This window comes from Erinaceus europaeus, chromosome 3 (genome assembly GCF_950295315.1).
Source record: "Erinaceus europaeus chromosome 3, mEriEur2.1, whole genome shotgun sequence".
Taxonomy (NCBI): Eukaryota; Metazoa; Chordata; class Mammalia; order Eulipotyphla; family Erinaceidae; genus Erinaceus; species Erinaceus europaeus.
This window is the reverse complement of record NC_080164.1, coordinates 72,013,917-72,031,935: the sequence shown is the minus strand read 5'-3', so window position 1 is coordinate 72,031,935 and position 18,019 is coordinate 72,013,917. Positions and strand designations below refer to the sequence as shown.

Here is an 18,019-nt window from a genome sequence, read left to right as displayed (position 1 = left end):
TCCATTCTGATTGTGTTTGAATAACTGCACTGATTTCAGGGCAAAAGACCTATTCCACTTTTGTTGTTTGAAGTCAAGCATTATGCTGAGCACTGGTGATATGATGATGATGATGATGATGATGATGATGATGAAAGGAGACCCCTCTCCTCAAGAATCTCATATTCTGAAACAAACTATTTATTTACTTATTTATTTGTTTATTTATCTATTTATTGCCTCAGGGCTATTGCTGGGGCTCAGTGCCTGCACCACAAATCCACTGCTCTTGGAGGCTATTTTTTCCCCTTTTGTTGCCCTTGTTGTTTAATATTGTGGTTATTATTATTGTTATTGATGCCATTGTTGTTGGATAGGACAGAGAGAGATGGAGAGGGGAGGGGAAGACAGAGAGGAAGAGAGAAAGATAGATACATGCAGACCTGCTCCACCACTTGTGAAGTGACCTCCCTGCAGGTGGGGAGCCAGGTCCTTGTGCTTTGTGCTATGTGCACTTAACCCATTGCGCTACTGTCCAACCCCCAACAAACTATTATCTACCAGGTATCAGAGATATGTACCTGGATGATTAGTTACAAAAATGGATCTATATAGCTATGTCTTCAAAGAAGTCATTTGATATGGGTGACAAATTTGCTGATAGTAGGAGCCTAACACTTGAGAAATCTCAGAGTTAATGACCCCCATCTGTGGATGTCTGCCAGTCCCCAGTGCAGGCAGATTACTGCTAAGTGAGCAGATGTATGTTGTTACTCATCAGGATGTCATATTAGACTATGGCCTTGGAGCTGCTATAGCTCACCAGCCATCATCACCTGCATATCAGAATTATATACTTACTGGGTGACTTCCAGTAGTGTGGCTATGAAGTAACAGCAGAGTGGCTTCATTCTCCCTGGTCAGCCAGGAAAAGCAATGAAATCACCTGAAACCTCAACAACATACAACCAGGATTCCTTTTGGAAACTCAGCAAGGCACAGGTGAATACAGACATGTGTGGCTCATAGAAAGAAAAGGGGTTAAGGGGAGATTCCCAGGAGTAAAAGTTCATAGTCAGGGATGACTGGCACCAGACTGGAAGTTTGGCAATGAGGTGCACCACTTCCAGGTTCAAATTAAACCACTGTTTTAAGAAGAAGGAGGAGGAGAAGAAGGAGAAGGAGAAGGAGAAGGAGAAGGAGAAGGAGAAGGAGAAGGAGAAGGAGAAGAAGAAGAAGAAGAAGAAGAAGAAGAAGAAGAAAGAGCGAGAGAGAAAATCACTTAAGCCATAGGTAAGTATAGACATCTGTGGCTTGTCGACAAGAAAGGGGGTGAAAGAGCTATTCCTAGAACTAAAAAGCGATGCTCAGGGACAGTTGACACCAAATTGGTATACTGGAAGCTGAGGTGCACCCCTTCTGGGTCCGAGATTAAGCAGAAAACTATTTTTAAAAATCACCTAAAAACTCATCAATTTACAATTGTGACTTCTTCAGTTGCCAGTGCTGTTGCCCCACAGGCTGGAACAGCAGCAGGAAGACCTTATGTTGACTGACCTGGCCTGGTGACTGAAGACAAAATCTCCCCTCCCCCAGCAAGATATATAACAGGGAAATCAACTACCTTAGCCACAGTGCCTCCTGTTGACATAACAAAGAAAGCCACACTAAATGCAGAAACAGAAATACAAAGCAATGACAGAAACCCCAAATGACAAGACAGGCACAAATCTTGAAAGAATGACAGAGATAGAGCTCATAAAACTCATTATGAAATCAATTTAAGAAACTAAAGTTAAAATTCAAGAACTCAGTTATCATTTTACCAAAGAATTACAAAGTACAGGGGGAAAAAAATCAAAACAGAACCGCAGGGCCTAAAGGGGACAGTTTGAATATAGTTCAAGTTGAGATAAAAACTAAATTAGGTGGAGGAGAGTTTCAGTACTAGAAAACACAAACACACACTCTGAATTTAAAACACTTGAAGAGAAAATATTTAGAAAAAAAAAAATGAAGCATTTCTCAATGAAATAGCAGACTCTGACAGAAAGATGAATAACTGAGTTATTGAAGTCCTGAGGGAGAGAGGAAACATATTCAAAGAAATGTTAGGAGAAAATTTTTTTTGTGCCTGAGCAATGTTCAAAATACAGAAATCCAAGGTGAATGCACACCTAAAATTTTAAATTCAAAATGGTACACACCAAAGCACGTCATTGTAACACTATTCAAAACCAGGGTCAAGGAAAAAATATTGCAGGCTTAGGGGGAGGAAGAAAGTCACAGACAAAGTCAGAATTTTTAGACTTTCATCAGATTTCTTATCATAAACCCTAGAGGCAAGGAAGGAGTGGAGTGAAGTAGTCCAAGTATTAACAGATAAGGGTTGCCAGCCACAAATTCTGTATCCTGCTAAATTAGCCTTCAGATATGAGGGATAATGTGAGGGATAAAGATCTTTTCAAACATTCAGAAATGGAATTTGCCATTACCAGTCCTGCCTTGCAAGAATTATTGAGAGGAGTCCCACATGAAAAGAAGAAGCAAAGGAATTTCAACATTTAAAGACCTCATGGCGCAATGGTAGCACGTCTGACTCCAGGAATTTCAACTTTTAATGAGATGATCAGTATTAGAATAGAACCACGAAAACAAGTAACAACAGGGAAAACCAGACACAGGAAAGGGGAGAGCAAAATAGAGCGACACAGTCCAAAGTTATTGAACCAAGGCCAATTTAGAAAAGACTTGTCGAAAGAATCTGGGGAAGAAGGGGGAGGGAGAAGAGGAATAAAACTTTGGTGGCTTGGAACAAAATGAAACTGTATATGTCAGTGTCTGCACTGTAAAGCATTAACTCTCAATAAAAAAAAGACTTGTAAGTTAGATATAATATTAATGACAACCACAAAACAAAGTATTGCACAAAGACAAATAGGAAATATATACAAGGGAAGACCATTACAGAGAACCATCTGCATAAAATAACAAACAGAAGCAGGAAGAGTCAACAAGAACATAAAACAACCTCAAAACAGAAACCAGAATGGCTATAAGCAACTCACATCTATCAATAATGACCCTGAATAAGAATGATCTAGATTCACCAGTCAAAAGATTAAGAGGGGCTGCAAGATTAAAAAACAAGACCCATCTATTCTGTATCTCAGAAACACACACCCAAAAGAAAGACAAACAGAAGTTCCGGGTGATAGTCTAGATAGAACAAGGTATTCCAATAGTGAGCAAAAAGGGTAGGGACAGTTATTTTAATGTCAGTTAAATTAGACTTTCAGGCAAAGAGGGTGAAAAGCAACAGGCATGGGTACTACATATTGGTCTGATAATCGTTCTGCAGGAAGACATAACCATCATCAATATATACGCCCCTAATATTTGGGCACCCAAATATTTTTTTAAAATACTGACTTTAAAAAACACACCCAAACTATGGAGACTGAATAACACCTGGGTGACAGAGGCCTAGTGGCCCAAAGGGATTGGCCAGCTCAATAGGGCTGTGATTCTTCCTATGTTCCACCTGAGGAAAATGGATCCTGAAATTGGGGCAGATTGGAACATTCCTACTCATGACCACAGAATGTGAGCTCAGATCTATAGGGATGCAGAGGTCAGATAGGCTCCTAAGCTGAATATGGGCCCCAGATCACATCAAATAAATGGGGTTTACAGTCAACAATATTTATACACCTTTCCCATATTTTGGAGCTACTGTCTTCCCTAATCCAGCTTCCTGGTCCTTTTTCCAGCCATGACATCATCTCCCCAGAAAATAACTTGGATCCACCTGCGTATCACATTTCAGGGTCAGGGGGAAAAAAAAAAGTATAGCCACAGGCCCTTTGGAATATAACTAAAATTTGCCTACTAGCTATCTACAAAATGGAGACCCCACCCCCCAACTCTTCATCTGAACTATTCCAGCCTTTAGGTTCATGATTAGTTAACAATTTTTTTGGCTTTGTATGTTAACTCTCTTTTCAGCCACCAGGTTCCAGATGCTAGCATGATGCCAACCGGACGTCCCTGGACAGACAACCCCGCCAATGTGTCCTGGAACTCTGATTCCTCAGAACCCCTCCTCACTAGGGCAAGAGAGAGGCAGGCTGGGAGTTTGGATCGACCTGTCAGCGCCCATGTTCAGCAGGGAAGCAATTACAGAAGCCAGAACTTCCACCTTCTGCATCCCACAGTGACCTTGGGTCCATACTTCCAGAGGGTTAAAGAATAGGAAAGCTATCAGGGGAGGGGATTGGATACAAATTTCTGGTGGTGGGAACTGTGCAAAATTGTACCCCTCTTATCCTATGGTTTTGTCAATGTTTCCTTTTTGTAAATAAAATTTTTTTTTTAAAGAATAGGAAAGCTATCAAGAGAGGGGATGGGATACGGAGTTCTGATGGGGGGAATTCTGTGGAGTTGTACCCCTCCTATCCTATGGTTTTGTCAGTGTTTCCTTTTTATAAATAAAATTTAAAAAGAGGGAAATTTATAGCAATTCAGGCCCATATTAATAAACAGCGAAGATCTCAAGGAAGCTACCTAACATCACCATTGAGTCAACTAGAAAAGGAGCAACAGAGAACCAAAAGCCAGCAGGAGGAAAGAAATAGTCAAAAACCAGGGCAGAAATTCATGAAATCAAAGCCAGAGTGATGGTCCAAAAAATTAATGAAGCCAAGAGCTGATTCTTCAAGTGATAAATAAAATGGACAAACTACTAGTAGACTCACAAAAGAGAGAAAAAACTATGATAATGATTCAGGAACAAGAGGGACGAAATTACAGCTGAAGATGAAATACAAAGAATTGTACATGGATATTGTGAACATCTCTATTGGACAACCCAGATGAAATGGATAAATAGAGTAAATAAATGGGATTACATGAAACTAAAAGGTTTCTACACATCAAAAGCAAACTACATAAGGATAACTAGGCAACCAAGTAAGTGGGAGAAGACATTTGCTTGTCATACATCAGACAAAACAACTGAGCTCAAGCATCTATCTAGAATTGGCACAGAGATACAAAAGAAGCAAAAGTAACCCAATAAAAAAAGTGGTCCAAAGAACTCAACAGTCTTCTAAAATAGAGATACATGTGGCCCATGAAGAAATGCCCCACTTCACTTATCATTAGAGAAATGCAAATTAAAACTACACTGAGATACCATCTCATACCTGAGAGGAAGGCTTACATCAACAAATCAGGAAATGACAGGTATTGGAGAGGCTGTGGAAGAAAGGGAACTCTGCTGCATTGCAGGTGGGAATGCAAACTGGTACAGGTCCTTTGGAAGAAGGTATGGATAGTCCTTAAAGAAATAATAGAGGAAGTACTTTATGATCCAGCAACACCACTCTTAGACATTTATCCAGTGGACACTCAAACATGAATTCAAAGGGACATATGCACCCCTCTGTTCATAGCTGCATTATTCACAATAGCCAAAGAATGGAAGCAGCCTAAATGTCCTCAACAGATGACTAGATAAAGAAGTTATGGGATATATATTCAATGGAATACTACTATGCAATCAAAACAGATGATACTGTATCCTTTGGGACAAAATGGATGGAACAGGAGGTGGCTATTCTTAGTGAAATAAGCAAAGAGCTAAAAGACAACTACCAGATGGTTTCACTCTGTGGAATCTAGAGATCTGATTTACATGAACTTGCCAAAAAAAAAAAAAAGGCCAAACAAAACAGAAACAAGCAAACTGTAACACTTATGAGACTTACGGTGGTTGTCTTTGGGAGGTGGGAGGGTGGGGATACAGAATTTTGGTGGTGGGTGTGGTGTGGGACTGTACATTATAATCTTGTAACAAACTATTAATATCAAAAATGATTAAAGGAACAAAAATTAATTTTAAAAAATTATAGCCTGGCCTGTTTCTATCCCAGGAAAAGGGGGAATCTATAAGGTCCTAAAAATCAATACTTAACAAATGAAGTTTGCTTACATAGATATCACATTATAATAATTTGCAGGCATACACAAGGATAGTGTTCCAGTGTGAAAAGTGTGCATGCAGTCTTAAAGACAGAATTGGGGTTGAATCCTGACTTTACCACTTAGTAGTTGTATGACCTTGGGAAGCTTCTTTTATTTCTGTAGACCATAATTTGCTCTTATGTAAAATGGGATTGGTAATTGCTACTCATGCTGTGTCTGTCATGAGAGTAAATGAGACAGTATAAGGACCCAAACCAATGGTTTGCATGCACACAATAGGTATGTAGTTAGTTCTGGTTTGTTTTTCCCCTTGTTCTCTTTCATGGATCAGCATTACAACCATTATAAAACACATTGTAAGTATACAACACTCTTAGAAACAACAGAATGTTATGAACTATATACATGAGAAGTTAGGGCCCTTGTCCCCACCCCCCACCCATACACTCCCCAGTGCTTCAGAGGGGGAAAAGGCCTTTTCAGGTGTGTTTACTGAGGGTAGAAATAAGTACATGAGTGATTTAAAATTTTTGTACCTAGAAATCACTCAATTATTTTCTCCAAGAATATTTTGGATATAAATAATCTGACTGGGAGTCGGGCTGTAGCGCAGCGGGTTAAGCGCAGGTGGTGCAAAGCACAAGGACCGGCATAAGGATCCCGGTTTGAACCCCGGCTCCCCACCTACAGGGGAGTCACTTCACAGGTGTTGAAGCAGGTCTGCAGGTGTCTTATCTTTCTCTCCTCCTCTCTGTCTTCCCCTCCTCTCTCCATTTCTCTCTGTCCTATCCAACAACAACAACAATAATAACTACAACAATAAAACAACAAGGGCAACAAAAGGGAATAAATAAATTTTAAAAATATTTAAAAAAAAGAAATAATCTGATTACATATTTGTATCATCTATAGACTAAAACCTCACAAACTCTTGTTATATAAGAGTTGTTGGGATGTTTTCATGAGAACAGTATCCTAGAGTCCTACCGTTAGGTTGAGTTGGATGTGACCATGGAATCTGCATTTATTTATTTATTTATTTATTTATTTATTTATTTATTTATTTATTTTGATAGGGCAGAAATTGAGAGGGGTAGAGAGAAAGAGTGAGCACTGCAGCACTGCTTCGCCACTTGTAAAGCTTCCCCCCTGCAAGTAGGAGCCAGGGACATGAACCTGGGTACTTGAGCATGGTAATATGTACCATCAACCAGGTGCACCACCTCCTGACCCCTTAGAATCTGCATTTTGATGAGCAGCACTTACATCTCTGATAAGGTCTCAGAACTATACACTGGGGATATCACATTGATGAGCTGCTAAAAAGGTGAACCACTGCCTGTTCACTCTGATTTTTCTAGTGTGTAGGTATGGTAGGCATAGATGGAGCTCTGTGTAACAAAAGATGTCCTAGTAAGAAAAGGGTATTTTTTTTACGTAGTTAGCTTCTATGTGTTGAAACTGGTTTCTTGTGACCTTGAAAATACTCAGTCTCTTAGAATTGGTCATTCCTGGATGATGTGGCAGAACTATGAACAGACCTTTATGTTAGGAAGACCCAGTTCCTAACAACCCGTATCCCTTTACAGATATATATTGGCCCTGTTTTCACATAAAATGAGTTCTTATGAGCAGATGCTGATATGGGATTATTTCCTACTAACAATAATTCTGGCCTTCTCCTTTCTCTGTTGATTAAGTTGGTTGATGAGATGGCCAAGAGAAGCACTGTGACTATCTTGCAGTCTTAATTTTTTTGTGTGTATTTGCACTTTAGGTCCTATAGAACTGAAAGAAGTTCAGCATTTTTATGAAGGTGAAACTGGGCACTCTACTGAGAGAGCCATCTGTTTTCCTCAACAACATAAATTCTTCCTTTTAAAAAGATTTATTTTATTTATTAATTAATGACAGGAAAGGTGGGAGGGAGGGACGAACTAGAGCACACATCACTGGGAAAACATCCAACACTGACCCACTGGTCCACCTCCCAGACCACAACAAAACTTTTTAACATAATTTATCACAAATAACTAGAAATTTTTCCATTACAACAAAAGTTATTGACTTCACTATTTTGAATTCCTTTATGGGTGTAATACACCCCCCTTTACTGGGTCCATCTTGTCTTTTTTTAAACTTTTATTTATAAAAAGGAAACACTGACAAATATCATTGGATAAGAGGGGAACAGCTCCACACAGTTCCCACCACCAGAACTCCGTATTCCATCCCCTCCCCTGATAGCTTTCCTATTCTTTATCCCTCTGGGAGTATGGACCCAAGGTCATTGTGGGATGCAGAAGGTGGAAGGTGCAGAAGTCTGGCTTCTGTAATTGCTTCCCCATTGAGCATGGGCTTTGACAGGTCGATCCACACTCCCAGCCTGTCTCTCTCTTTCCCAGTGGGTTGGGGTTGTGGAGAAGCAGGAATCCAGGACACATTTCTGGAGTTCTCTGCCCAGGAAAGTCCGGTTGGTATCATGTTAGCATCTGGAACCTGGTGGCTGAAAAAAGAGTTAACATATAAAACCAAACAAATTGTTGACTAATCATGAACCTAAAGGCTGGAATAGTGCAGATGAAAAGTTGGGGGTCTCTGTTTTGTAGATAATAGAAAATACCTCATAGTTTATTAATGTTTTTTTTAATTTTTTGTTATCTATATTTATTGGATAGAGACAGCCAGAAATTGTGAGGGAAGGGGGAGATAGAGATACCTGCAGCCATGCTTCACCACTCATGAATCGTTCCCCTGCAAGTGGGGGCCAGGGACTCAAACCTGAGTCCTTGTGCACTGTAACGTGCTCTCAACCAGGTGTGCCACTACCCAGCCCTTTTTTAAATTATTGATTTTTAATGATATATTGCATCCTGAATACAGAGTATGTGTTACTTTTTCCTGAAAAAATACTGTTTTTTCAAGTTACAGTCTGCTTTTTCAGATCCTCACCACTGAATAGGAGGAATAGGAGCTCAGCACTTGGGCAACAGCAAAGTCTCCACTCAGTGCAGCCTTTTTAAAAATTTTTTATCCAGGAGACTTAAAGATGAGGAAAGGGCCACAAACAAATAGATGTAGAGGTCCTTTGGGAGGGGGTATCTGAGGTTTAGGGGTATTGCGGACCGTTTAACTTATGGATTACTCTCTCCAAGAGCTACATGAAATTGTCTTAATACCAGTGCCATACCTAGCTGTTTTTGTGATTTCCTTTCTCCTGCCTTGGAATGGTAGCATAAGATATGTAGGAGAGCTTGCCTAAATGTGGCATGAGGAGCTAAAAGGAAATGACTTCACTGCTTAAGAACATGGCATAGTTCATGTCTGGAATACCAAGGGCATAGCTATGCTCTGTGACATGAGTCTGTTGCATGACACTCAGAAGAGTTTCTTTCAATATTGGCAATTGGCAATTATAAGGCAGATTAATTCCTTGAGGAAATAATGTACCAGATTCTCAATAACTGTTTCTTTGTAGTAAAGAAAAGTAAAACCTAGGAAAGACAGGAATTCTTACAAAAATCACTGGATCCTGTGCCACGTGTCATGATGATACAGAGAAAGAAAAGGAATTGTTCCTAAGCTCAAGACATTTATATGACAGGTAAAAAAAAAAAAAAAACCTTCATGCAAACATTAATCCAAGATTGCTGGCTAATGCCAAAGGCTAGCTGCAGACCGCTGCTGAGTGGTGAGCTGTGCTTCGAGCAGCTGCCTACTATAAATAAAGCATCATGTTTGTGAAAGATCAACTTAAATTAGACTGGAGTCAAGGTCATGCCTACTAACTCACTACCACTAACTGATTCTTTGTGGGTTTTGGAATTGGAGGTGACGTGATATATATATATCTTCAGCTTGTTTTAATTATATATCCTATAAGGAAAAGGACCAAGAACAGTAGGGCTAGTGAGTGGTTCATGCCAGGGGAATGAGGAGGAGCAGGAAGTAGATTCATGTGTTGATGGTCAGATGGAATCAGAATATTACTTGGATGAAAGGTGGGGCTAGGTGAGTGCAGTGCAGGATATGAGACCCTGGGAGGGAGAAGGTTTGGAGGACAGAGGCCCTAGTGGGCTGGGAGGACAATGCTTTGCCTAGGCTCATAGTGGCAGAATATTTTGAGTTTTGGAAGGGCCTTGAACCCTAAGTTCTAGCTCAAGAGAGCAGAGCTCTATTTATTGTTATAACTTTGCCACTGGCAGTGTCTACCTCCCACATAGTTCCCAATAAATATTTGCTAAATGAATGGGTTTGTCACTTGGACTCTGACAACTGGACTTTCTCCAGTGAGACATGGGAGGAAGATTTGACAGGAATATGGTATTTTGAAGCAGGTACAAAGTAGACTGACTCCTGGCACATCAAAATGTGTCTGACCTGAGTCTTGTTTCATTTGCTCAACTAGCCAGCCTGAGAAAACAGTGGAAATCAGCAACTCAATGTGATGTCTTTCTGAAATGAGACCAGAATTTTTCAAATTGTTACCACATAGTATTACAGAACTGAGGATGGTTAGAGAGGGGACCTGTTGCACTAGAGGCTTTTTAAGGTGGCATGGATGTCTCCAAGAGGAACTATACCCTGCTTCTGTGTATGGCAAGTGTTGGCTACCTTTTACCTTGATGGTCAAGATGTACAAAACGTCATTGTTGTTTCATCTTCTCTTAATATGGAGAATATAAAATTCAGAGTTCTCTAACATTGAGATTTTCTGTGCACTGACTTCCCTCCTCTCCTGTTTCAGTGATGAGCAGCCTCTTTGGCTTCAGTTGTCTGATCATCGCTAAATCCCTTAGAAGTGATCCTGATAAAAAATGGTGGCCCTTTCTCACTCCCTATGGAATAATTTGAAAGCCTGACTATTATAAATTATGTTTTCACAGCTCAATGTCCATTTTCTTTTCTTTTTTTAAACTCATTTATTATTTTTATTATATTTTTATTTATTTGATAGAGACATAAATTGAGAAGGAAAGGGATGATAGAGAGGGAGAGAGACAGAGAGACACCTGCAGCACAGCTTCACCACTTGCAAAGCTTTCCCCCTGCAGGTGGGGACCAGGGGCTCGAACCTAGGTCCTTGGGCATTGTAACATGTGTGCTCAACCAAGTGAGCCACCACCTGGCCCCCCAATGTCCATTTTGTTGTTTCCATGCTGGTTTCAAAAGATAAGCTTGAGCACCCTAGGAGGTGGCACAGTGGATACGGTGTTGGATTTGGAAGCATGAGGTCCTAGGTTTGATCCGTGGCATCACGTGCCACAGTGATGCTCTACTCTGATTTTCCCCTACCCCTTCCCTTAGCCCCCTCTATTGTTCTGTTTATCTCTCATTAATAAATAAACAATATGTTTTTTTAAAGTAAAACAAGTTAATTAAACAAGGAAAAGCACATTGTTTTTATTTTAATACATACTGGATTTAGGGTCAGTGGATAGTCTTTATTTTTTGAGAACCATATTAGCAGTGTATAGCTGCTTAAGTCCTTATAGTAATGGTCTGATCACTGCCAGCTCAGGGGTCTGGTATAAGGTTGTTGCTGCCCTTTAAACATGCTTTCTTGTTTCTGGGTCATCAAAAAAACAACTTTCTTTTTGCTTTGGAAAATTTTCCTGTCATACACTTTTTTTTTTTCTTATAGCATCACAGCTCAGGTCAACTTTTTTGGTTAGAGACAGAGGCAGAGAGAGATAGGGAAAGATACCACAACACTGAAACCCCTAGTGCAGTGGAGGGAGACTGGACTCAAACCTGACTCACAAGCATGGCAAAACAGGTGCATTTGTTATCCAGGTGAGCTTCCTCACTGGCCCCACTTCTTTCCAGCTATTATTGACAAGTCTTAGGGAAATGAAAAGCCTTGACTCATTTGAGACTTTTAAAATAAGGATTCTGCTGCTTAACACCTCCCTACTGAATTAAACAGCTGAAGTCTGACTAGCTTTTGCAGTAGTCAGAAAGTCCCCTGTACTTAAGGCTTGCCTTTGGCAGCAGTGTGTTATATTTTTAGAATCCCAACATGGAACTGGGTGCACATCACGTTTCACCCCTTGGGATATTGATGGCATGTGGCCATCCATCTCTGTCAGAGCTTGTCACTTGCTTCTTTAGGAACACAGATATTAATACCCTCTAACTTGATCTGGCCAATATCAGGAACAGCCAGAGCAGTGTTGCTTCTTTATTTCTATGATGCCCTTTTGGACTATATTTTGAAAGTCATCAGCTTTAGTCTGGTTGTTTCTGATGGCCTAGGGACTATCCTTTGATGGTGGTCTCTCATTCTCTGTAGTTGTCAGATGCCAGGCATCTTTGGACTATTTTGTAGCTAAGCTTGGTAAGTGGTACCTCAAAAGCAGCAGTGGGAGGAGGCTTCAGGATTTCTATAGCCATATATCATTTTCTTTAAAAAAATTAATATCTTTATTTATTTACTGGATGGAGACAGCCAGAAACTGAGAGGAAGGGGGAGATAAAGAAGGATAGAGGCAGAGACACACCTGCAGCATTGCTTCACCAGTTGCAAAGTTTTCCCCCTGCAGTTAGGGATTAGAGGCTTGAACCTGGGCCCTTGAGCATTATAACAAGTGTGCTTAACCAGGTGTGCCACCAGCCAGCCCCACCATCTATCCCTTTCTAGAACAACTAGTCTGGGCAAGCAAATTGGTTCAATCACAGTATCCTGGGATTAACTCACTACTCTGCCTCTGATTTGCTGTGTGACCCTGGAAAACTCTTAGCCTTGGCTTACTCAGTTATTAAATGAAGATAGAAACAGAATTTATCTACAGAGTTGTATTGAAGAAAAATGAGAAGATATTTAGGGAAATCAAAGCACAGTTGTGTAAAGGACCCTGATTCAAGCACCTGATCTCTGCCTGCATGGGGGAAGCTACATGAGCACTGAAGCCACTTGCAGGTGCCCTTCTTCCTCTATACCTCCCTCTCCCCTCTCAATATCTCTTTGTTCTATTAAGTGAAAAGAAAAAAAAAAGAAAAAGATTACCACTAGAAGCAGTGGATTCATTATTCATTGTGCAGACAGAGCAACTAGGTGGCAAAAAAAAAAAATTATATGGTCTTCTCAATCATCATGACAACAGAATGGTGGTTACCTACCAAAGAAAGGGTTACAGAATAGGTAGAGAGAGTCATTTGGCTAGTTGTGGATGATGACTGGACATATGGTGGTAGGCAAGCATGGTGTAATATGTACAGTTACTCAGTGAGAAAGCACATTTTAATCTTTTATTTAAATACTATCAATAATTTATTAGGAAATTACTGCTACAAGTATTTGCTTACAAATAATTAAAGTCTGCATTTATGATTTCTTGAGGTGACAGCACTTTCTTAGGGATTTCTGGGTTTCTTTATATATATATTTTTTGAGGGAGAGTGAAAATAAGATAGGAAGGAGGAGCAAAGAGGAAGATTAGAGCACTGCTCAGCTCTGGGATAAGATGGTACTGGGAGGGAGGGAGTCAGGTTGTAGCGCAGCGGGTTAAGCGCAGGTGGCGCAAAGCACAAGGACCGGCATAAGGATCCCGGTTCGAACCCCGGCTCCCCACCTGCAGGGGAGTCACTTCACAAGCAGTGAAGCAGGTCTGCAGGTGTCTATCTTTCTCTCCTCCTCTCCGTCTTCCCCTCCTCTCTCCATTTCTCTCTGTCCTATCCAACAACGACAACAATAATAACTACAACAATAAAACAACAAGGGCAACAAAAGGGAATAAATAAATAAAATAAATATTTTAAAATTAATTAATTAATTTTTAAATGTAAAAAAAGAAGGATCCTGGATCAAGCCCCCGCTCCCCTCCTTCAGGGGAGCCACTTCACAGGCAGTGAAGCAGGTCTGCAGGTGTCTATCTTTCTCTCCCCCTCTCTTGTCTTCCCCTCCTCTCTCCATTTCTCTCTGTCCTATCCAACAACGACTACATCAATAACAACAACAATAACTACAACAATAAAAAGCAACAAGGGCAACAAAAGGGAATAAATAAATATTATAAAAAAAGGATGGTACTGGGGATCAAGCCAGGGGCCTCTGGCCTCTGAAATGCAAGTTTTGTGCTCTAACAGGCTGAACCTTCTGGATGCCCATGGATTTCAGCTTTGATTGTCAGAAAGAAATTAGTAGTGGAAGTGGAATTTATGTTCATAAATGACAGACTTCCTAGGCCTCCCTGAATATTCCTGTTCCTGCGAGGCTTGCCACTCACACTACATTTTCCTTCCTAGGAGCCGGGGTGAGAGAGGATGTATATCTCATTTGGAAGGAGATGGTGGAAGCCTGCAGCTCTCTGGCTCAGATCCAGAAGCTGGTGACTCAGGTTCCTAGTTCCAGCATGACCACACAGGACAGCGGTGGGTACTGTTTTTGGTTACTTTATTTATTGGGGGATCAATGGTTTATAGTAAGTATAGTTGTTCATACATGTATAAAATTTCTCAATTTTCTGCAAAACACTCTTTTGGAATCCCTGCTGGTGCTGATGGAACTTATGATGTCACTGCTGTCTATTTCAGATTCTCACATTAGCTTGTTGTTGTATGTTTCCTTGAGGGATAAGGAGTAAGGGGCAGAGGGCTCCATATATGTCCTCTCTACTGTTGTATTAAAAGAATTATGTGTGTGTGTATATATATACATACATACATACATACATGTATACACACACCTCATCTTCCCCATCTGTCTAGCCTGCCTCAGAAGAACACCATTATTCATAATTTCCAAATATAGAAGCAGCCCAAATATCGACATACAGATGACTTGATAAACAAAATGTAATGTAGACATATAATGAGATATTACTCAGTCTTAAAATGGAATGAAATCCTGATACAGGCTATAGCATAGATAAACCTTGAAGACATGCTAAATGAAATCAGGCCCACAAAAAATAATAAACATTTCTAGTCCACATATATTTCATATTATAATTTTTAAAATGTTATAATTATAATTTTAATTATAATTATATTATAATTTTTAAAAATGTTGGTTGGTCCTTTCTTGAATAAAAAAAAAATAAAAGCAAAAAAAAAAAAAAAGATTCCGTAATATAGCTCTAAAGTAACCAAAGAACTAGACCTGAGGCCACATGGAGGGCAGGGAGTTACATTTATTTTACTTTACCAGGTTACAGGCAGATTCCTACCAGACCTGCACACACTTGTTTTGCAGCACGCAGCTTTTATCTGTTTCAAACTGGGTGCAGCGCAAGCTGATTGGTTAGAAACCATGTCCATCAAGGTGCTGACAATAAAGGTGAGAGCAGGTTGGCTACCATCAGAGCCCACCACTCAGATGCTGGAATATAGAAGTGTCGTCCACCAGGAGCCTATAGATTTTTTATTTCATCATAAGTCACCTAGTGTGCCTTAACTATGTAAGGACAGAAAGTAGAATTGTGGTTTCCAGGAGCTGGGGGTTTTTGGGAAGGGAATGTTATTTAGTGAGTATAAAGTTTCTGTTTTGGATATTGAAAAATACTGAAGATGGGTGGTGGTGATGGATGCATGACAATGAGAATGTGACCATACTACTGAACTGCACACCGAAAATGGTTAAAGTGGTAAATGAGGCTGTGCATATTTTAAGTTGTTTTTTTAATTATCATCAAGGCTTTACTGGTCTGGGCCAACTTTTTCAAATAGAGAGTAAAAGAGAGAGCTCACAGTACCAAAGCTTCTCTCTGCTGTAAGGGCCAGGTATTGGGACTGGGTTAGCACACTTAGCAAGCCAGGTACCTCCCAAATGAGTTGTTTCGCCAGCCCATCATGTGTAACTTAATCACTATTTAAAGAAAAACCACAGTCTTTGAGTGCTGCCCTCGGGTGGAAGCTCATCTATCCTTGAGTACTGGAACCCCAGAACTTGTGCCATCCTGTCATGAGGCTGCTGAGGTATGGAAAAAAAGAAAAAGAAAAAACACTGCAATAAATATTTTCAGAAAAGCCATGAAGTGTTTTTTCTACGTAAAAAATGTGTCATGACTTTTCCAACAACTTAATAAATGAAGGCAAGAGGTGAGAAATGCACATTTATTGTTGAAAGATATACTCACTCTGTTGAAGTGGTAGAATATCAATTAACGTTAGACCATAATAATTTGAAGATGTGTACTACAAATCTTAAATAAACCTAAACTAAAAAGGTAAGAGACAAAGAAAGGGATTAAAATGCATAATCCAAAAGTTATCAGAAGAAAAAGAATAAGATATAGATAGGGTCCATACAAAACTTATAGCAAGATTACAGCTATAATCTTAGCCAGCTTGCACATTTTAATGTGTATAGCTTATTTTATGCCAGTTTTGCCTTAACCAAGCTGTTCATAAGAGGATGTATGTCAGTCTTTTAAAAAGTATTTATTTTAAACTATTAAACAAAAAATTTTACTAGTGACTTAATAATGATCACTAAGATAAGAGAGGTACAATTCCACACAATTTCCACCACCAGAACTCCATATCCCATCCTCTCCCTTGATAGCTTTCCTATTCTTACAGCAGTCCTTGTGCTTCATGCCACGTGTGTTTAACATGCACTATTGCCCAACTCCCTGCTTTCCTATTCTTTATCCCTCTGGGATTATGGACCCAGGGTCATTATTGGGTGCAGAAGGTGAAAGGTCTGGCTCCTGTAATTGCTTCTTTGTTGGACATGGGTGTTATCAGGTCGATCCATACTCCCAGCTTGAGGAGGTATGGTTCCAGGACACATTGGTGAGGTCATCTGGCAAGGAAGTCAGGTTGGCGACATGATAGCATCTGCAACTTGGTAACTAAAAAGCATTAATATATAAAACAGAACTTTTAAGAAAAAAATGAGAGAAGAGGGCATTGCTCAACTCTTGACTTACAGTGGTGCTGGGGTTGAACCTGGGGCCTCAAAAGTATGAACAACTAGTGTAGGCTAGCAAGACAACTAACCTGAATAGTGTGCCTGCTTTGTCATGCCTGCAATCCAGGTTTGAATCCAACCCACACCACAGTTGGAGGAAGCTTTGGTGCTGTGGTATCTTTCTTTCTCTTCTTCTATATCTTTGTCTCTGTCTTTTCCTATCTACTTCAAAAAGTAGATGTGGGGCAGTGAAGCCCCAGTGACAAAAAAAGAAAGGCTGGTGTACAACTGCTGTGCTATCTTGCCAGCCACACCAATCCTGATGTGCCAAGCTATTCAGAACTATTATTGCTGGTGTTTCTGAGCATTCTTTTTTTAAAAATTTATTTCTATATTGGGAATTAATGTTTTACATTCAACAGTAAATACAATAGTTTCTACATGCATAACATTCCCCAGTTTCCCATTTAACAATAAAACCCCCACTATGTCATTTATCATCCTTCATGGACCTGTATTCTCCCCACCCACTCACCCCAGAGTCTTTTACTTTGGTGCAATATGCCAATTCCATTTCAGGTTCTACTTGTGTTTTCTTTTCTAATCTTGTTTTTCAACTTCGGCCTGAGAGTGAGATCATCCCATATTCATCCTTCTGTTTCTTACTTATTTCACTCAACATGATTTTTTTCAAGGTTCATCCAAGATCGGCTGAAAACGGTGAAGTCACCATTTTTTACAGCTGAGTAGTATTCCATTGTGTATATATACCACAACTTGCTCAGCCACTCATCTGTTGTTGGACACCTGGGTTGCTTCCAGGTTTTAGCTATTACAAATTGTGCTGCCAAGAACATATGTGTACACAGATCTTTTTGGATGGATGTGTTAGGTTCCTTAGGATATATCCCCAGGAGAGGAATTGCAGGGTCATAGGGTAGGTCCATTTCTAGCCTTCTGAGAGTTCTCCAGACTGTTCTCCACAGAGGTTGGACCAATTTTCATTCCCACCAGCAGTGCAGGAGGGTTCCTTTGACCCCACACCCTCTCCAGCATTTGCTGCTGTTACCTTTTCTGATATATGACATTCTCATAGGAGTGAAGTGATATCTCTTTGTTGTCTTTATTTGCATTTCTCTGACAATCAGAGATTTGGAGCATTTTTTCATGTGTCTCTCAGATCTCTTCTGTGGT

At 40.0% G+C, this 18,019-nt stretch overlaps 1 protein-coding gene across 5 annotated transcripts in view; it reads left to right on the top strand.

Moving 5' to 3' along the window:
- VWA3B (von Willebrand factor A domain containing 3B) overlaps positions 1 to 18,019 on the top strand; it is a 189,355-nt gene that overhangs the window by 41,407 nt on the left and 129,929 nt on the right. For all 5 annotated transcript variants that reach the window (XM_060187501.1, XM_060187502.1, XM_060187500.1 and 2 more), the window contains one exon: positions 14,215 to 14,340. In XM_060187501.1, the coding sequence (XP_060043484.1) occupies positions 14,215 to 14,340 (126 nt within the window). The remainder of the gene's footprint in view (positions 1 to 14,214; positions 14,341 to 18,019) is intronic.